An 18,302-nucleotide genomic window follows, 5' to 3' on the forward strand; every position below is an offset into this window, starting at 1 on the left:
GTAAGATCTCTGCTGGAGAGAAATGAATTAAATTGTGGGCTCTGCAGAAACCTAGGCAATCCATTTTTGTACATTTGCTTTCCAGGGGATTTAAACATGAGAAAATGTGGACAAAACAAAGATTAACTTCTTTTAGCTCAGGTGGTTTCTGCTCACTGTAATTTTGAACATTTCCCAAGTTGTTTTTAGAAGGATTTGAGTAATTGCTTCTCAAAGATTAAATATATTTTTGTATGTTTAAGCTTGGGGAAATAATTCTGAAGAACAAACTTACGTGTGTATAACTGTGGCCTAAAAGGGATCTAGGTTCTCAGTATACGGTCTCTGTGGTCCAATATATATTAATCTTGAGCAAACATAAGAACGGCCATACAAGATCAGACCAAAGCTACATTTAGCCCAGTAGCCGGTCTTCTGACAGTGGCCGATGCCAGGTGCCCCCAGAGGGAATGAATAGAACAGGTAATCACCAAGTGATCCATCCCCTGTCGCCCATTCCCAGCTCTTGGTAAACAGAAGCTAGGGACGCCAACCCTGCCTATCTTGGCTAATAGCCATTGATGAACCTACCCTCCATGAACTTATCTAGTTCTTGTTTTGAACAAGAACTAGATAAGTGACCTGCATGAAAATCAGTCCAGCTAGGATATAGCTTTTAGTACTGTTCAATAAAATACTATTTTCCTTTTTTAAAAAAAATTAAGAAAGTTCACTAAAGTAACTGACACACTGTAACTTGCTGGGTAAAACAAATTTTACATCGAACACAAATCTGTATAAAATATTTATCTTTTAATTCAAATACTGAGAACAATTTCCAGGAGGAGTGTGTGAATGTTCCCTTCCATCCACCAGGCCTGTGTTTTGCTGATCGGGCACTTTAATTTTTTTTTTCCCCCTCTTGCTGCTACTACTTACTGGAAAATGTTGCTAACTCTGGTAATGGTTAGGCTAGTTACCAGGTCACCTCTTTGTTTTATTTAAACAACACTTTCCCTCCCAATTAGTTGTGTACAAAATCTGTCCAGAGTGTCCAGTGCAGCAGCTTTAAGTCTGTAAGACCGCTGTACACGAGCAACAGAAGAAAACCCAAATCTCTGAATCTGCCCTTCCCCCATACTCCCAGAGTGGAGACAGTGGCACTCTTCCTGTGAAGGCCTGTCATTTCACCTATCAAGACTGCCAAGCCTATTCACAGGTTCCGTAGCTTAGATGTACCCTAAGTCTTTTTACATAAGATTGGCATTTTCTGCAGCCCTTAAATTTGACCTCTAAAACTTGTATGATTATTAAGTGTGTGACGTGCCTGCATAATACTGCACTTGGTATAGAAAACTACTTGTGATTTATCAAGAGGCTTGACTGAGTTTTACTGGTAGACTAAATATTACAAGTTACTGTTTTAAATGCTTCTTAACACAATAGACACTGGGAATAGAGGAAAATTTACTCCAGACATATAAATATGTATCTTTGTATGGGTAGACACTCCAAAATAGGTGCTCTGTAAATATGCCAGCTCCAAACTTGTACTTTGTGAAGTTTGTTGATAGGTAAGGTTTTGAGACTCAAGCCGATAAATATTTTAAGACATTCTGACTCTTAGCAATACGGAATGAAAATACGCTTTTGCCAGCCAGGTGACCCTCACCAAAACAAGGCTATTTTTCCACAGATGATGTCAAGAAGAAGAAGAAAAACATTATGAAGTTTCAGATTGTATTTCCATGCTTATTCATGCGTATCATGTTAGTGAGCTCCCAAAGCCAATGCAGTCTCAGGGTGGCAGTACTTCTGATACAATTGTGAGACTTTTCGGAGTCAGTGGTTGGCTTATTTACCAAATGGCACTGACCAGAGTGGTGACCTGTCTGCCTACAATCAGTGTGACTATAGGAGAGGTTTTACACATGACTGAGAGATGAGGGGTTGAGGGAGTCTGAAGTGAAGAGAAGAGATACGAAATTAACTGAGCCTGGCACAAATCTGAGGCTGGTGGCAACAGGCTTTTTTGACTGTACACTTGAAAGGATTTTTAGTTGCCTATTGTTTCCTTATGAGAAGACATTCTTAATTAAGTTTTGTCATGGGTTTCCATGTTCTTATAAGGAAAATTCTATAAAAGTACAAAGTATTTATTTGGAAGTTGCTGCAATCTGGGGGAGGAATAATAAGGCTGTTTAATATATTATTAATGGCTCCCAATCCTGCTGGAAAGGTATAACAAGGTATAACAAATGGAGTTCCGCAGCGGTCTGTTTTGGGACCGGCTCTGTTAAATATCTTCATCAACGACTTAGATGTTGGCATAGAAAGTACACTTATTAAGTTTGCAGACGATACCAAACTGGGAGGGATTGCAACTGCTTTGGAGGACAGGGTCAAAATTCAAAATGATCTGGACAAATTGGGGAAATGGTCTGAGGTAAACCGAATGAAGTTCAATAAAGACAAATGCAAAGTGCTCCACTTAGAAAGGAACAATCAGTGTCTCACATACAGAATGGGAAGAGACTGTCTAGGAAGGAGTATGGCAGAAAGATCTAGGAGTCACAGTGGACCACAAGCTAAATATGAGTCAACAGTGTGATACTGTTGCAAAAAAAGCAAACATGATTGTGGGATGCATTAACAGGTGTGTTGTAAACAAGACACGAGAAGTCATTCTTCTGTTCTACTCTGCGCTGGTTAGGCCTCAGCTGGAGTATTGTGTCCAGTTCTGGGCACCGCATTTCAAGAAAGATGTGGAGAAACTGGAGAGGGTCCAGAGAAGAGCAACAAGAATGATTAAAGGTCTTGAGAACATGACCTATGAAGGAAGGCTGAAAGAACTGGGTTTATTTAGTTTGGAAAAGAGAAGACTGAGAGCGGACATGATAGCAGTTTTCAGGTATCTAAAAGGGTGTCATCAGGAGAAGGGAGAAAACTTGTTCACCTTAGCCTCTAATGATAGAACAAGAAGCAATGGGCTTAAACTGCAGCAAGGGAGATTTAGATTAGACATTAGGAAAAGGTTCCTAACTGTCAGGGTGGTTAAACACTGGAATAAATTGCCTACGGAGGTTGTGGAATCTCCATCTCTGGAGATATTTAAGAGTAGGTTAGATAAATGTCTATCAGGGATGGTTTAGACAGTATTTGGTCCTGCCATGAGGGCAGGGGACTGGACTTGATGACCTCTCGAGGTCCCTTCCAGTCCTTGAGTCTATGAATCTATAGTTTGATGGCTCTCGTGAATCAATGGCCCGTAGTTGCTAATGGACAACTTTGCAGGTGAAGATTTTCCATAAACATTGCAAATCCTTTGATACCAGCATACACTCATTACTACACTGCACAGCTTAGATCAGGGGTCGGCAACCTACGGCATGCGTGCCAAAGGTGGCACGCGAGCCAATTTTTCATGGCACGCGGGGCAGACTGAGCTGCTCAGCCAGCTGCCAGCTCCAGTCACCTCAGCTGCCGATCTGGGGTTCCAGCTGCTGACCTCCTGCCAGCCAGTTATCAACTTATAACTCAGAAACCTGTGTGCAGCTTAAAGTATCTAAATACGCGCCACCAGACATGGGAAAACTCTGCAAGGAAAAGGAAGGGCAAGGATCACACTAAACTAATATCTACATTTTAATTTAGTTTTAAATAAAGCTTCTGAAACATTTTGAAAACCTTGTTTACTTTACATATAACAGTAGTTTGGTTATATATTATAGACGTATAGAGAGACCTTCTAAAAAAACATTCAAATGTATTACTGGCACATGAAGTCTTAAATTAGAGTGTATACATGAAGACTCAGCACACCACTGCTGAGAGGTTGGCGACCCCTGGCTTAGATTATCTCATTTATATAATGGATATCTAGTGGCATTAAATTAATCACTTTGTTTTAATATTAAAGAAAATAACTTGCTATTGAAGTTTAAATAGTTACCAGCTTTATTTTTAAAATGTGGTCATGGATTGATGACTTAAAATGAAATTTTTTACTTGAATTAGTGCACAAACCTGTCTATGTGGACATGAAGAGTACACAGGACTAAACTCTCTGTACTCTGACTTATGAATTTGGAAAAGAAACAGAACATAGATGTGCTGCTTGCACAGAATGTTTCTCTGAAATTTTAATTCTCACTAGAGTTTTATCCGCTAAGATTTTACTTAAAAACAGTTGCTGGGCTGAGTTAGCATCTGGAAACTACTGTTAATGCGTGATCTAGATTTCTCTCTTGGAAAATGCTTGAAGAAACTGAAGCAATTGTGAGTGAAAAAGGAATGAACAGTATGGAAAAATTGCTGTCGGATCCTTTCTCCTCATATCCCCTGTACAAAGATTATGCTGTTATTGAACTGGACCAAATCATTTTTTTCTGCTGTGCTATGATGAGCAGTCCTTTAGTGAACTGATTTTGATTCAGGTCACCGTGGAACAGATCTAGATAAAATATCAGCGTTCTGTGTGCAACAATTTCTTGCTGGGATAATTTTTTTAAAAATGTGTGTTTTTAAAATGTTTCAGTAAAGAGTGTGGTTTATTTAAAATCAGATCTGTAGCATTGCAAAATTATACTTAGTTTTGTGGAGATGGGGAGCTAGAAAGCAACTTGATTTCAAATCTTAAAACCAAGAGCTACTTGAATGCATTTTTTCTTTCTCTTTAGATTATCAGCGTCTGATGACAGTAGCAGAGGGGATCACCACACTGCTGTTCCCATTTCAGTGGCAACATGTATATGTTCCCATCCTTCCTGCCTCTCTCCTGCATTTTCTTGATGCTCCTGTCCCTTACCTGATGGGTCTTCAGTCTAAAGAGGGAACTGACCGTTCCAAGCTAGAACTTCCTCAAGAGGTAACTACTGCATGGAATTGTCAATCTTTGTGTTTTACTAACCCAATTTAAAACATTTAAACATTATTGACTCTAGTCCCCATTGGAAAGCTGCCACAACATAAACAAATGCTCACAATCACTTTGGCACAGGTAAGTCTCTGCTTAGGAGAGGCTCTAGGATGGAATCTTGCAGGACTCAATTAAGAGATGCTGTGGGAAAGCCTGCACAAGTACTAGTCCACATGGGATTGACTTCAACAATTGCTGTTAATCCCTTTTAAATACCAAACTCTCTTGTCTTTGCTCCTCCAGAGAGACAGACTTACCAAAGTAATAAGTCAGTGATCACAGTAGAAAAGAATGTTCTGACAATCTCTTCTCCACCAGCTTGTGGGTATGGAGAGAGGATGGAAAAGGACTTTTGCACCTCTGAAGCTCAGAAGGTTCCTCATCTTCTCTGCTTCACATGCCGCCCCTGTAACTCTTTATCACGGGCACAATCCTTGATGGAATTCCTTTTTAGGGACAATGCAGTAGAATTGATGCAAGGATTGCTGTTAAGTGGTACAGGACCGTTATGTGCCCTTTCCCACCACAAGTTGGAATATGCTAGCTGTTTCCTTTGTACTGCCAGACCCTACCTGCACATGGATGAGCTTTTGGGAATTGAGGCTGGGTCTGCCACTAGGCCCCCCGCCTGGCCTTAAATGAGTTATATTTTTAGCTAAGGTCTCAGCAGGAGTGCATGTGTGAGTACTTTTAAAAACATTTATGTGAATTTATTAACTATTATAGGTTCTTGAATTGCAGCTCTGTAGACAGAAGATCTCTCTATGCAATACATTGTGGAAAGTGCAAACTCCCTGCTGCCCCTCACCCCACCTCGGTGCCCTATCAATGTGCCGCCTCTGATAGTGAGAGAGTGTACTTGCTCAGACTTTGGCCTCTGAGACTGCTGGCTAGTGAGTTCTTCATTGACTGTGATGGTAGAAAGGGAGTGTCTGAGTAAGAATAGGACTGAGACCACTACATTCATTTCAAATAAGCTGCTGGACATCCATCATAATGGTAGTGACTTTGAGTTACTACCAGCCTGAGCCATATTTGAAGTGGTGATCGAGAAGTGAATGGCAGTGGATTACAGAGCCTGTCTTCTGAATTGTCAATAGGCTTTATATGGATTTCCTTTCACAATAAATATTTTTTTTCTAAAGACTTATTTGTGTTGCTGTAACACCTAGTCACCTTCATGCTATTGTACCAGACACTGTACAAACGTCTGTGGGGTTCCAAAGAGGATGGAGCTCGGCTGTTCTCTGTGGTGGCAGATGTCAGAACAAGGAGCAGTGGTCTCCAGTTGCAGTCTAGGTTGGATATCAGGAAACTCTATTTCACTAGGAGGATGATGAAGCACTGGAATGGGTTACCTAAGGTGGAAACTCCATCCTTAGAGGTTTTTAAGGTCTGGCTTGACAAAATCCTGGCTGGGATGATTTAGTTGGTGTTGGTCCCGCTTTGAGCAGGGGGTTGGACTAGATGACCTCCTGAGGTCTCTTCCAACCCTGATATTCTATGTGATCAAGAGATGGTTCCTTAAGTGCTCGAGGATGTGTACTTCAGTAAGAAGCCAGGCAGGAATGGGCCTGGGAAATGTTCTAGGCAGAAATTCTGCACTGAACCGGAGGTAGAGAAATTGTGCTGGGATGATAATGCTTTATAATAAAGATCCTTGTTTAGTATTAAGAGAAAGTGACTTTGATTCTTTTACATATGATAATAAGGTTGTTGTCAATAAGTCTTCTTTTTAAATGAAGTGTCCTAATCATGTGAAACTTGCTGTGTTTTAAACACGAAGCAGTTATCTAGCCATGCTTTTCAATAAGGTTGTGTTAATACAGCATAATTATTGTGCTGTCTTTAGTTATCAGATAAATTAAGACAATTACATCTTAATGTAGTGGCCTGGTAATACTAATGGTATGCCATGTTAAATGTCTCCAATATAAGGAAAGTAATAATTGGGAGGAAAAACTAACTGTTAATCAACTTAATTGGAAATGCCAGCTGTTTATAAAAAATATAGATATATACATTATATACATGCCAAAAACAGTTGTAAAGCTGTTTCTTCATTTTTTCTAAATATGTACCATATATTTTGGGGAAGTACTGTTTTAAAGGGTATTTATTTTTTGATGCTTTATTATGTTCTCCCATCCTATATGTGGGCAATGGTTAATCTTGTTTGAAAAATGGTTACAGTACATGGCTGATACAGTATGTCATCACGATTATGAGGGAGAAGAACCTTGAGTTTAATAGAGAAGATTTTGAATCTGGGCTTCAAGCAGATTAAAAAAAAAGAAGGGCAGAAAATCTTCTGACACATGAGTGATGATGAAATACTGTTCACTTTATTGTTCAGGCCAAGGACCAGCTTTTCAAGCCCTTGGTCTAAATATAAACCATTTGTGCATTAGAGATAAAATTCTAACAACTGACCTTCATGCCTTCTTAAGGTTACTAATCTCCCTGCATTTACTTTAATCATCAGATGTTTTTTGAAGAAGAAAGTGAGCAGGACACCCTAAGGGATTTCTGAACCCAAATCTCATTTTAAAATTTTGTAAATCGTGTGCAGAGCAGAAATTAAAAAGTCTTTGAAATGCAATATTGATTGATAAGACTGTCTTTGAGCTAAGAGCATAGAAAGAATTGTGCTACTGCAGGTCATTAACCGTTTCATAAATATATATGTTTGCTTTATACTGAGCAATAATTTTATTTGCATGTGTTCCAACTTTATTATAGTGCATTATTATCATGGTTTTCTGTTTTAACCAGCGCATTTTAATATCACAAAGGATTTATGTGTAATTAATATCAGACATGTCCTTGAAATAATTTCTGAAGTAATTCTAGGGGTTTGGTTTTATTTTTGGTTTGGTTGGTTTGTTGTTGCATTGAATGTTGTCCTGCTGAAAATTAACTCTTCAGAGAAGAAGAAAGTTAATTTCCTTGACCTGGTTTGGGGATTAGCCTGTAATATATACAGTAATATAATTTTGTTAGAAATGGAGTGGACATTTAGGATGCACTAGAGAAACCAAAGGAGTCTTGGTAACGAATTAAATATCAGTTCAAAGCCTAACAAGGACATGTTTCTGTTACCTTGTGAATATGTAGGTCTCTTGTTCTGTAGATTTTACGTCAGGCTGGAACATTTTAGAACACAATACCTTTGAGAAACTGATTTGTTTTAGCACTTGCTTTATTCAGCACAGTGAATTCACAAGCAGTGGATTTCAGATGCCAGCTGCTGTTCAGGAGAAGAAAATCAGTTACTGTTTTTATTGTTCCATTATTCCTTAAGGTGCACTTGAGGTGTAACTAATTTATATATAGGATTTTCTCCCTATGAAGCTTCTGACATAAAATGTCTGCTAGAGTAGACTGATAACTGCACACATTAAAATCCATGGGCGAAGATCATCCCTGTGCTCTAAAAGCGATGTGAGGGAAATAGAAAAATCTCCATGGGGAAATCCTCATGGAAATTTCCCTGCATGACACATTGAGAGCCAAATTTTGTTCCTCAGTGGGAATGTTGCCATTAATGTGGCAGATCCTCGAGGGTCTGCGTGGAGGCCCTGTACTCTCCTATTGTGGCTCTGATCCCAGCAGGATCCTCTTCCCCACCGCTGCTTCTTGGTAGTGTAGCTCCAGAGGCTCCTTTGGGCAGAATGGCTGCCAGGGAGACTCCTCAGAGTTGTTAATGCCTGAAGCTACGTTGACTCTTGTGGCTAATGTTCATGTGGGCAGAGGAAGCAATGTGATTCTCCCCCTCCCCCCTTCATAGACCCTATGGGGGGACTCTCCAGCAGTGTCTGGGGGGAGGGGGGTGTCCCTTTGTACCACATACTCCCCAAGCCCTTTTCCACATAGGAGACCATGGTCACCCCCCCACTCCCATGAAACTAAGGCAGTACAGTCTACCTCCTTGATTTATAAAGTCTCACATTAAGTATTGCCATCAGTTAGTCCCTAGATTTATTTCCGTAAGGCCATAAGCTAGTGGACTGCAAGTCACTTTCCTATATGGCTGCTGCTCTTATGTAGCACTAAAACCCAATAAATATAGTAAGAATGGATGTCACCAGCTGGCGACGTGGGAATAATTTCTCCCTCACTCTTGATATGTTTTTTGGTTGGTTGGTTCATTTAAAAATCAAGTTAGAAGAGACAAACTAAGATCTGGGATTATTTTCTAGAGGTTGAGAAATAAATTTGGAGCCAATTTCCCATTTTCAAAAAGGTGTATGTAATTATTATTATTATTATTGATTATTATTATTATTTATTTTCTTTTCAGGCTAACTTGTGCTTTGTGGATATTGATAATCATTTCATAGAGCTGCCAGAGGAACTTCCCCAGTTCCCAAACAAGCTGGAGTTTATTCAGGAAATCTCTGAGGTTCTCCTTCAGTTTGGAATCCCTCCGGAGGGTAACCTGCACTGCAGTGAGAGTGCCACCAAACTCAAGAATCTTGTCCTTAATGACTTGGTCAATGACAAGAAGAATGGAAATATACCCAGTAACACCATCAACATGTATGAGTTGCTAAAAGGCAATGAAACCATCGCCCGCTTGCAGGCTCTAGCAAAGAGGACGGGAGTGACGGTAGAAAAAATGACCATCACAGCTCCTGTGGCAGAGAAGGAAAGGGACGTAAAACTGCAGTGCGAAGAAGAGGAGCTGAGGGACTATAAACTAAATGTGCAGCTTCGTGAGGTCTTTGCCAACCGCTTCACTCAGATGTTCGCCGATTATGAGTCCTTCGTCATTCAAGCCGCACAGGATATGGAGTCATGGCTGACAAACAGAGAACAGATGCAAAACTTTGACAAAGTAAAAACAACCAGGAGCCTTATGGTTTAGCTGACTGCTGTTGGGTGAAATAGCTACAGTTTAGTTATTTATTCATCACTCATCCACTCCAGAGTCCAGTGCCTTTTGATATACAGGACCAGAACCTCAGTTGGTGTAAATTGCCATAATTCCATTGAAGTCAATGGAGCTATCAGCGAGGGTCTGGCCTGCAGATGCAAATATAATTCTAGCTGGTGGTTAAGCAGTTGATGGAGCATTACCTGTGACTTTGTTCAAAGCATAGTGATATAAAAGCACCTCATACTGTGGGAATAGGTGCATTCATGAAACTTAAAATACAAATCCTCTCATTGTGACCTTTTTTAAAGCAGTACTTCCCTTGCTTTCCATCTAGACTCCTTTTTTTCTTAAGCGGCTTTGCAGTGAAACTTACAATTTTTTTTCTCTGCAATACCAAACTATGGAAAGAGAGATGTCAGACTCCTAGCATTGTAACTTTACCGTTGTGAAGAATTAAAAGTAGGCTGAGAGAGGGTGGGGAGTGGGTGAGGAAAATCTGACATGTTAGTAAAAGAAACATAGCATGACTGGTCACATCACTTTATTTCAGTGTGGCTTTTTAAAGTAAGCAGTAGCGCTCTATAGCGTCAGCTTTGTTTTTTATATCCAAATCCTATGCTAAGTATGACACTAGGAGGATTAATATCAGAGAAAAAACGAAAAGATGATTTTATGTCAGGTTTGACAAAAAATAGAAATGCTGCCTCTATTATGTTTAGCTTATCAGTATTTGTCACGAGGGTAGCCTGTTCCACTGCGCAGCAAAAAGTGTGTTTTTAACTAGGCTAATTTCTCTAGCATTTCTACAGATGCTGTTTGTTTGTGGATTGTCATTGTCATAACAGCAGTCAGCAGTTAGTTTTCTAACCTGAGTAGAGGATTTAGCCACACAACTCAATTTTAACTGAAGTTGTGCAGAGAATTCCCTTAGTCAGGTTTAAAAATCCTAGCCTAGGTGTCTTTTCTCTTTCCTTTCAGCCTGAGATTGCATAAATGTAATCAGGAGCTTAACCTAACCTTTTATCCATGTATCAAACAGTTCTTTCCTTGTCTCTAATAGATACAGTAGTAGGTGGGTGCTAATTGTCTCCTTGTCAGCACACTCCTGTGTTTACAAGGCTACGGATATCTGAGGTTCCCCAACTATATGACTTGATAGTGGTCCAGAGGGAGATGAGATGTCATGTGATGCTGGCTCTTCCTGTTCCCAGATGCTAAATTGCCCTAAAAGATGCTAAACAGTACACTAAATACTTCTCCACACAAGTAATTGCTGTAGCTATCAGAAAGATGTCTGGATCCACGCTTTGAGTATATTTGGGAACCCTTGGATACATGAAGTAGTAGGTCTTTTTTTGTCTCTGTTCTATAGCATAGGAGGGGGTTGTTTAATAAGTGTCAAGACAAAAAATAAGGATCCAACACTAATTAACTATCCCTTATTGCAGGCTTCTTTTCTGTCGGACCAGCCTGAGCCTTACCTGCCATTCCTCTCACACTTCATTGAAACCCAGATGTTTGCAACCTTCATAGATAATAAGATTATGTCCCAGTGGGAAGAGAAGGATGCTTTTCTGCGGGTGTTTGACTCCAGAATTGAGAAAATTAGGCTGTATAACGTAAGGGCTCCTGCACTGCGGACATCTATATACCAGAAATGCAGCACTTTAAAAGAAGCAGGTATGTCCAGAGCTGTCAATGCTCAACTTCAAAAATAAAATTCAAGGGTACAATGGAGAGAATGAAAACAAATTAATTTAAACAAATTAATTTTCAGCCATTTGAGAGAGAGATGAGCGGCTTGTTGAAGTGAAAGCAGTACTGAGCAGTATCCCTGTTTTGGCTACTGAAGCTTTTTTTAAACATTAAAGATGTAGAGAGAGTAGCCCATGCCGGCCTCCTCTTCTCCCTGACTTTATTTCATGGGATTTTAGAATGAGTTTCAGATTTTTGTGGTCCCTGTCTCTTCCTGACTTCAAACAGCTTTTGGTATTGCTCAGATAAGCTGACAGGCAGCCACTTTCAGGAGCAGCACTGGGTAAAAAGGCTGAGTTCCTGGGCCTAGGTCTGTGGCAGCATCCCCACCTCCATCTACTCTCATAAGGAGCCAGCTTTGGACAGACTGAATCACAAATTCTGTTTTTGGGTGGGGTGAGGGGGCCCAAGAATCAAATGGGGAAATGTTACTAGAAACAGTTACAAATTGAGCCTTTGGTTGCTCTGGTGATGTCATATCACTCCACAACGTGCAGTGCGCTAGAGGCTTTTTAAAAATTCTTTACGTTCACAGTGCACACTCCCTCCACCCCGCCTCCCAAAGTCCTACGCAGGGATTTAGCCATGCAGCACCCATTGTCTGGGGAATTTGTGTGGCTAAATTCCACCATATCACTTTGGAAATGTATCCCTAAAACTATTAGGATGCTAGAGAAATTACTTTCAATGTGTTTTTATTTATAGAAAGCTTTTTAACTGTTGCTAAAACTCAGCATTATCCTACCTTTTAGAAGAACAGTAGAAATGTCTTATTTGATTAAAAACCGTTCTAATTTGCAGGTTGGCTATCTATCCAACGGCTCATTTCTGTTGATATTGTGGCACCGGAACCTCATGTTCTGTATCGTGAAAGGCAGCAAGATGATAGTAATAGCAAGTCTCCTTCATGTTTATCGGTCATATGAATTGTGAACCCAGCACCAATCACTTGTTTCTCTAACCAGCTATTTCTGGAACCCTCAGAGCAGGCATTTAATCTTCTATTCTTGTGCTTCCCAGTATTTTGTGCTATCAACGATAGAAGACACTAAGACTAAGTGAAAATAAATATTTAAAAAAAAAACAGTTTTTAATACCAAGGTTCTCCAACTTTTTTGCTGCCCCCCCCTTTTTGAAATATTTCAGGTTGTGACAACCCTCCCTCCCCCAAAGTGATAGTAAATTACTGTACATACTCATAGTATTGCCATCGTTATTTTTGTGCAGCTGCTGGCAGCAGCACTGCCTTCAGAGTTGGGTGGCCAGAAAGTGGAGGCTGCTGTACCAGTTAGCTCTCCCTGGCAATATTTTTTGTGATCTCATGACCTCCCTACGATAGCCTGGTTACCCTCCCCGCTTTTGGATGGGGACCCCCAGTTTGAGAAACGTTCTAATAACAAAATACCAAAAGCTCAGCATCTTTTCCATCACAGCTCTCTAAAGTAGGATAAGGGCTGTGGGATGTGCTCTTCACAAAATAGTCTAGGTCACAGCTGTAATTTCTCCATCTTGCATATTTATTCATCTTTAGAATCATTGACTTAAAAAAACACTCACTTTAGTGTAGAGGCTGTGGAGAGCTGAATAATCAAAGTAGTGTTTGGCAAATACAAATTTCTCCATTCATGTTCATTGTTTATTGTGACTCAATAAGTTTAACTGGTTTGGAATTTTTGGTCCCGTTTTGCTGGAGACTTGGGATAAAATCCTGACTTCATTGAAGCCAATGGCAAAATGCTCATTGACTTCAATGGGGCCTCAGTGTCACCCTTTGTTTTCTGGTGAGTCTTTCTGCCTCCCTGTCATAGCCTTGAGGGCTCCTCATTTTTTCCCCTTCATTACACTCCTCACTCTTCAGGCCCCCTGGTAGTCACCAATGTCCCTTAATCCTTAGGAGGATTGGGTAGGACTTTCTTCAGAAGTGGTTATCCGTGACCGTTTATTTAGATTCAGGAGAATGACTTTGTAATCTGAGGACACTTTCAAGACCAGAGTGTGGCCTCCCAGGTCCTGCCTGCCCAAGGAAATAGACTGAGAATACAACCTGGGCTTCTGGTGTAATAACACAGCACTGCTAGCCTTCAGGTGACTGAGCTAGTCTTAGAATAAAAAATTTTAATGATAAAGATGGTTAAATCTGACCCATTGACTCAGGTTAAGTGATTGTTCCTTTTCTCAGCAACAACAAAAAAGGGTTTTTTCCCATAAATATATTTTTGTTACCAGTAGTCTGCACTAAATGCCTGCTTGTTTCATTTTTGTCAGTAGTAGTTTTCCAAGATCTAAAGAATTATTCTAACAGACCTGTCCATGTACTAATAACTGTTAGTGTGACATTAAATTAAATAACAGCACAAACATTTCCTCATTTTTCATAAATGAAGCATTTGAGAGAGGTTCTTGTGATCACACTCTGCTCCTGCCCATCCCACAAATAAAATGTTGTCATTAACTATCAGTCTGTGTATTCGTGAACTCCATTCCTTGCTCTGCAGAATGGCCAATAGGTTCAATAACCTAGTGTTGCACTTCAGTTTTAGAACTCTGTTGATGCCACACTCTGGGTGTTAATTTTCCCCAGCTGACATGACTGAGGCCTGGTCTACACTACGCGTTTAAACCAATTTTAGCAGCATTAAACCGATTTAACACTGTACCCGTCCACGCAACGAGGCCTTATATCGATATAAAGGGCTCTTTAAATCGGTTTCTGTACTCTCCCCCCCCCCCCAACAAGAGGAGTAGCGCTAAAATCTGTATTACCATATCGGATTAGGGTTAGTGTGGCCGCAAATCGACGGTATTGGCCTCCGGGCGGTATCCCACAGTGCACCATTGTGACCGCTCTGGACAGCAATCCGAACTTGGATGCACTGGCCAGGTAAACAGGAAAAGCCCCGCCAACTTTTGAATTGCATTTCCTGTTTCCCTGGCGTGGAGCTCTGATCAGCACAGGTGGCCATGCAGTCCCAAATCCAAAAAGAGCTCCAGCGTGGACCGTATGGGAGATACTGGATCTGATTGCTGTATGGGGAAACAAATCTGTTCTATCAGAGCTCCGTTACAGAAGACGAAATGACAAAGCATTTGAAAAAATCTCCAGGCCATGATAGAGTCCACAGTACAGTGCTGCGTGACAAGCGTAATGGAAAGCCAAAGAATCAGATGGACACGCATGGAGGGAGGGAGGGAGGGACTGAGGACTCCAGCTATCCCACAGTCCCCAGCAGTCTCCGAAAAGTATTTGCATTCTTGGCTGAGCTCCCAGTGCCTGTAGGGTCAAACACATTGTCCAGGGTGGCTCAGGGAATAGCTCGTCAATGTACCCCCTCTCCCCCCCCCCCCCCCCCCGTGAAAGAAAAGGGAAAAAAAATTGTTTCTTGACTTTTTTCAGTGTCACTCTATTTCTGCTGAATGCTGCTGGTAGACGCGATGCTGCGGCAGTGAAGAGCAGTATCCGCTCCCCTCCCCTCCCCGGTGGCAGACGGTACAATATGACTGCTATCCGTCGTCATCATCATCAGCCTGTGAGTGCTCCTGGCTGGCCTCAGATGAGGCTGGCCAGGGACGCCTGGGTAAAAATAGGAATGATTCCCGGTCGTTCCCAGTAGATGGTACAGAACGGCTGGTAACCGTCCTCATCATAGCAATAGTTTCTTATTCCTGCATTCTTTATTACTTCATCGCACAAATGAGGGGGACACTGCCACAGTAGCCCAGGAAGGTTTGGGGAGGAGGGAGGCAACGGGTGGAGTTGCTGCAGGTACACCCCCTAGAATGCCATGCAGCTCATCATTTCTGTGGGATCTGACACGGAGTGGCTGTGCTCTCTGGTTCTTTGATACACTGGTTCTCTAGTACACTTGCCCCATATTCTAGGCAGGATTGACTCTATTTTTAGATACCATAAAGGAGGGAATGGCCCGGGGGGTCATTCCCATTTTTGTCTTTGCGCCCCCGGCTGACCTCAGCCAGGGGCACCCATGACTACAGCAGACGGTACAGAACGACAGATAACCATCATCTCATTGCCAATTTACAATGGCACAGCAGACGGTACAGAATGACTGATAACCGTCTCTGCTGTCATGCAAAGGCAGATGAATGCTGCTGTGCAGCTCTGCAATATCACCTGTCAGTGGCATCCAGTACACATACGATGACAGTAAAAAAAAAAAAAAAAAAAAAAGGCTGAATGGGCTCAATGGTTGCCATGCTATGGCGTCTGCCAGGGCAATCCAGGGAAAAAGAGCGCGAAATGATTGTCTGCCGTTGCTTTCTCGGAGGAAGGAATGACTGACGACATTTACCCAGAACCACCCGCGACAATGATTTTTGCCCCATCAGACACTGGGATCTCAACCCAGAATTCCAAGGGGCGGGGGAGACTTCGGGAACTATGGGATAGCTACCCACAGTGCAACGCTCTAGAAATCGACGCTAGCCTCGGACCATGGATGCACACCGCCGAATTAATGTGCTTAGTGTGGCCACGTGCACTCGACTTTATACAATCTGTTTTACAAAACCGGTTTATGTAAAATTGGAATAATCTCGTAGTGTAGATGTACCCTGAGAAGTACTGCAGAAGGAGGATGCTTACACTGTGACAGTTATGTTCCTCTCATCACTCCACTATAGCAACTCTTTCCTTTGAGCACTCCCGTAGAGTCAGCTGGGAAATCTGGTCTTGGGGCTGTGTGGAGTGGGGGAAAGGAAAATTGTCTCTAATTTAGTGGTGGAGAGGGAACTCCTCAGAATGCATGCAAGTCCTTCTCTACATTAATATATACACATGCTATAGAAAGTTAACTGCTTGCTGTAACTAAAATGGTCAATTAATTCATTGTAGAACTTGCGCAAAATCAGAGCATGGTTAAGTTCCCTGCTGTGGTGCATGCTTTAGATTAGGACACTAAAGTAATTATACATGTATGCATATCTTTTGCAGCCCAATCCATTGAACAGCGGCTAATGAAGATTGATCACACTGCCATCTACCCACACTTACTTGATATGAAGATCGGTCAAGGCAAATACGAACAAGGGTTCTTCCCAAAGTTGCAATCAGATGTGCTGGCGACAGGACCTACCAATAACAAGTAAGCCTCCTCATTTCCAGGACTTCTGGAGATGTTTTACTAACCAGGTTTCTCTTTCGATTGACTCACTCTATGGACAGAAGCCAGGAACTACATGTGTTTCTTTCCAGTCCAGTGAAATTGGGGCAGCTTTCACCATTTCTATCTTCTCTGAAATGGCAACTTTTGAGTTTACAGCTAGCTGATAGCTGGCTCTTTAAGCTCTGGCTAATCCTCGTTTTTGAGATGGATACTCAGTGATCACTTTTTTTTTTTATTCTGTCATGTGTTTTCAGTCTCAATTGATTGTTGTAACTCTGTAACATAAAGCTTGATGCATGAGATTAAATATGACCAAGGAAAACATGCATCAAGGATGGGAATGTATGAGCATCAAAGCAATTTGCAGAATGAGCAGTGAGTGCCTACAAAGAATAACTGAATGGATTTTTGCCACAGACTCTTCTGTCCCTGTTCCCTTTCCCCTAAAGAGAGTGGTCAGTGATAAATGTTTTGCTTACATGTTAATTGTGTTCCTCCACTCTACATGTTTGGCCCTGTTTCTCCTCTCTTCTTCTCCCATATCTCTCATTCTCTTATCTTCCACCATCCTTTCCTCATTGGTCTCTGGTCTGGTTTTTCTTCCTGCACCACTTCCAGCTGACTTCATGCTCTTATCTCTGCCTCCTACTTCCTATGTTACTTTGTGTGCCCCTTCTGTAACAATCCTAGACAGAGGGGTAATCCAGCAATTTGAGCACAGGCCCAGGAATTGGAATCTTTTTTGTTACAGGATCAGCTTTGCCATGGTCTTACAAACTTGGTGCCTCAATTTTCCTGCCTTTAAAATAGCAATACTGCTTAATTACTCATCTCACTAAACCTCAGTATCCCAGTTAATGATTGTGAAGATGAGAATTGCTAAGTAAGTACAGAGTATTATCCTCTGCCTAGTTTCTTCTTGGTGAATAGTCTTTATTCTGGTTTTCTTAAACTAAGTTTTGTAAGCCTATTGGGGCAGAGATCATGTGTTCTGTATATCACTGAGTGCTCAAGAAATATTAATGTTTCCTTAACTTCCCTTTCCACATGTTAATACCCACTTTAAGGATGGTGGCTTGTATAAGGCCTTTTTGAAATGACCACCTAAGCAGCTGCATTGTCACTTTGCAAAGATGCCCCATTCTATGCACTGCATTTAAGTAAAAGGCAGTGAGGATCCATCAGCCTGAAATGCAGATCTTGTGTAACTCATAAAAAAAACAAAAGAACCCATTTTTTTCTATTTGAAGTGTAAATAATATATTTCAGATGTTCGTTGGATACTTAATATGGCAGAGCAGTGACAAGTAACAGGAATGCTCTATTTCAACGATGTGTTCTAATGCTTTTCATTAAGACTAGAATTTGGCTTATTCTGACTAGATGTGTGCAGTCTGACTGAAAGTGAATCAGAGGTTGGAACTGGATGGTTTAGAGGATTCAAAACCCAATACTTGAGCCTTTTAATTTTTGCTCCCTTGGTCAACCCCAGTCTGAGAGCATTATAATGATATGGTGCCTCTTGTTCTACCCTTTGAGAAATGGCTAGATCTACATTAATAAAGTGGCTTGTAAAATGTCGTGCATGAAGAACTAAAGTTGACATGAAAAATATGCATCCTCATTCCTACAGTGTCCCACAGCG

General features: G+C 41.2%; 1 protein-coding gene across 4 annotated transcripts in view; it reads left to right on the forward strand.

The window, feature by feature from the left end:
• Positions 1-18,302, forward strand: part of DENND5B (DENN domain containing 5B) — a 190,127-nt gene that overhangs the window by 126,967 nt on the left and 44,858 nt on the right. For all 4 annotated transcript variants that reach the window (XM_050917965.1, XM_050917971.1, XM_050917985.1 and 1 more), the window contains 4 exons: positions 4,659-4,846; positions 9,201-9,737; positions 11,228-11,459; positions 16,486-16,636. In XM_050917965.1, the coding sequence (XP_050773922.1) occupies positions 4,659-4,846; positions 9,201-9,737; positions 11,228-11,459; positions 16,486-16,636 (1,108 nt within the window). The remainder of the gene's footprint in view (positions 1-4,658; positions 4,847-9,200; positions 9,738-11,227; positions 11,460-16,485; positions 16,637-18,302) is intronic.

The sequence above is a fragment of the Gopherus flavomarginatus genome, chromosome 1 (genome assembly GCF_025201925.1).
Source record: "Gopherus flavomarginatus isolate rGopFla2 chromosome 1, rGopFla2.mat.asm, whole genome shotgun sequence".
NCBI classification, from domain to species: domain Eukaryota; kingdom Metazoa; phylum Chordata; order Testudines; family Testudinidae; genus Gopherus; species Gopherus flavomarginatus.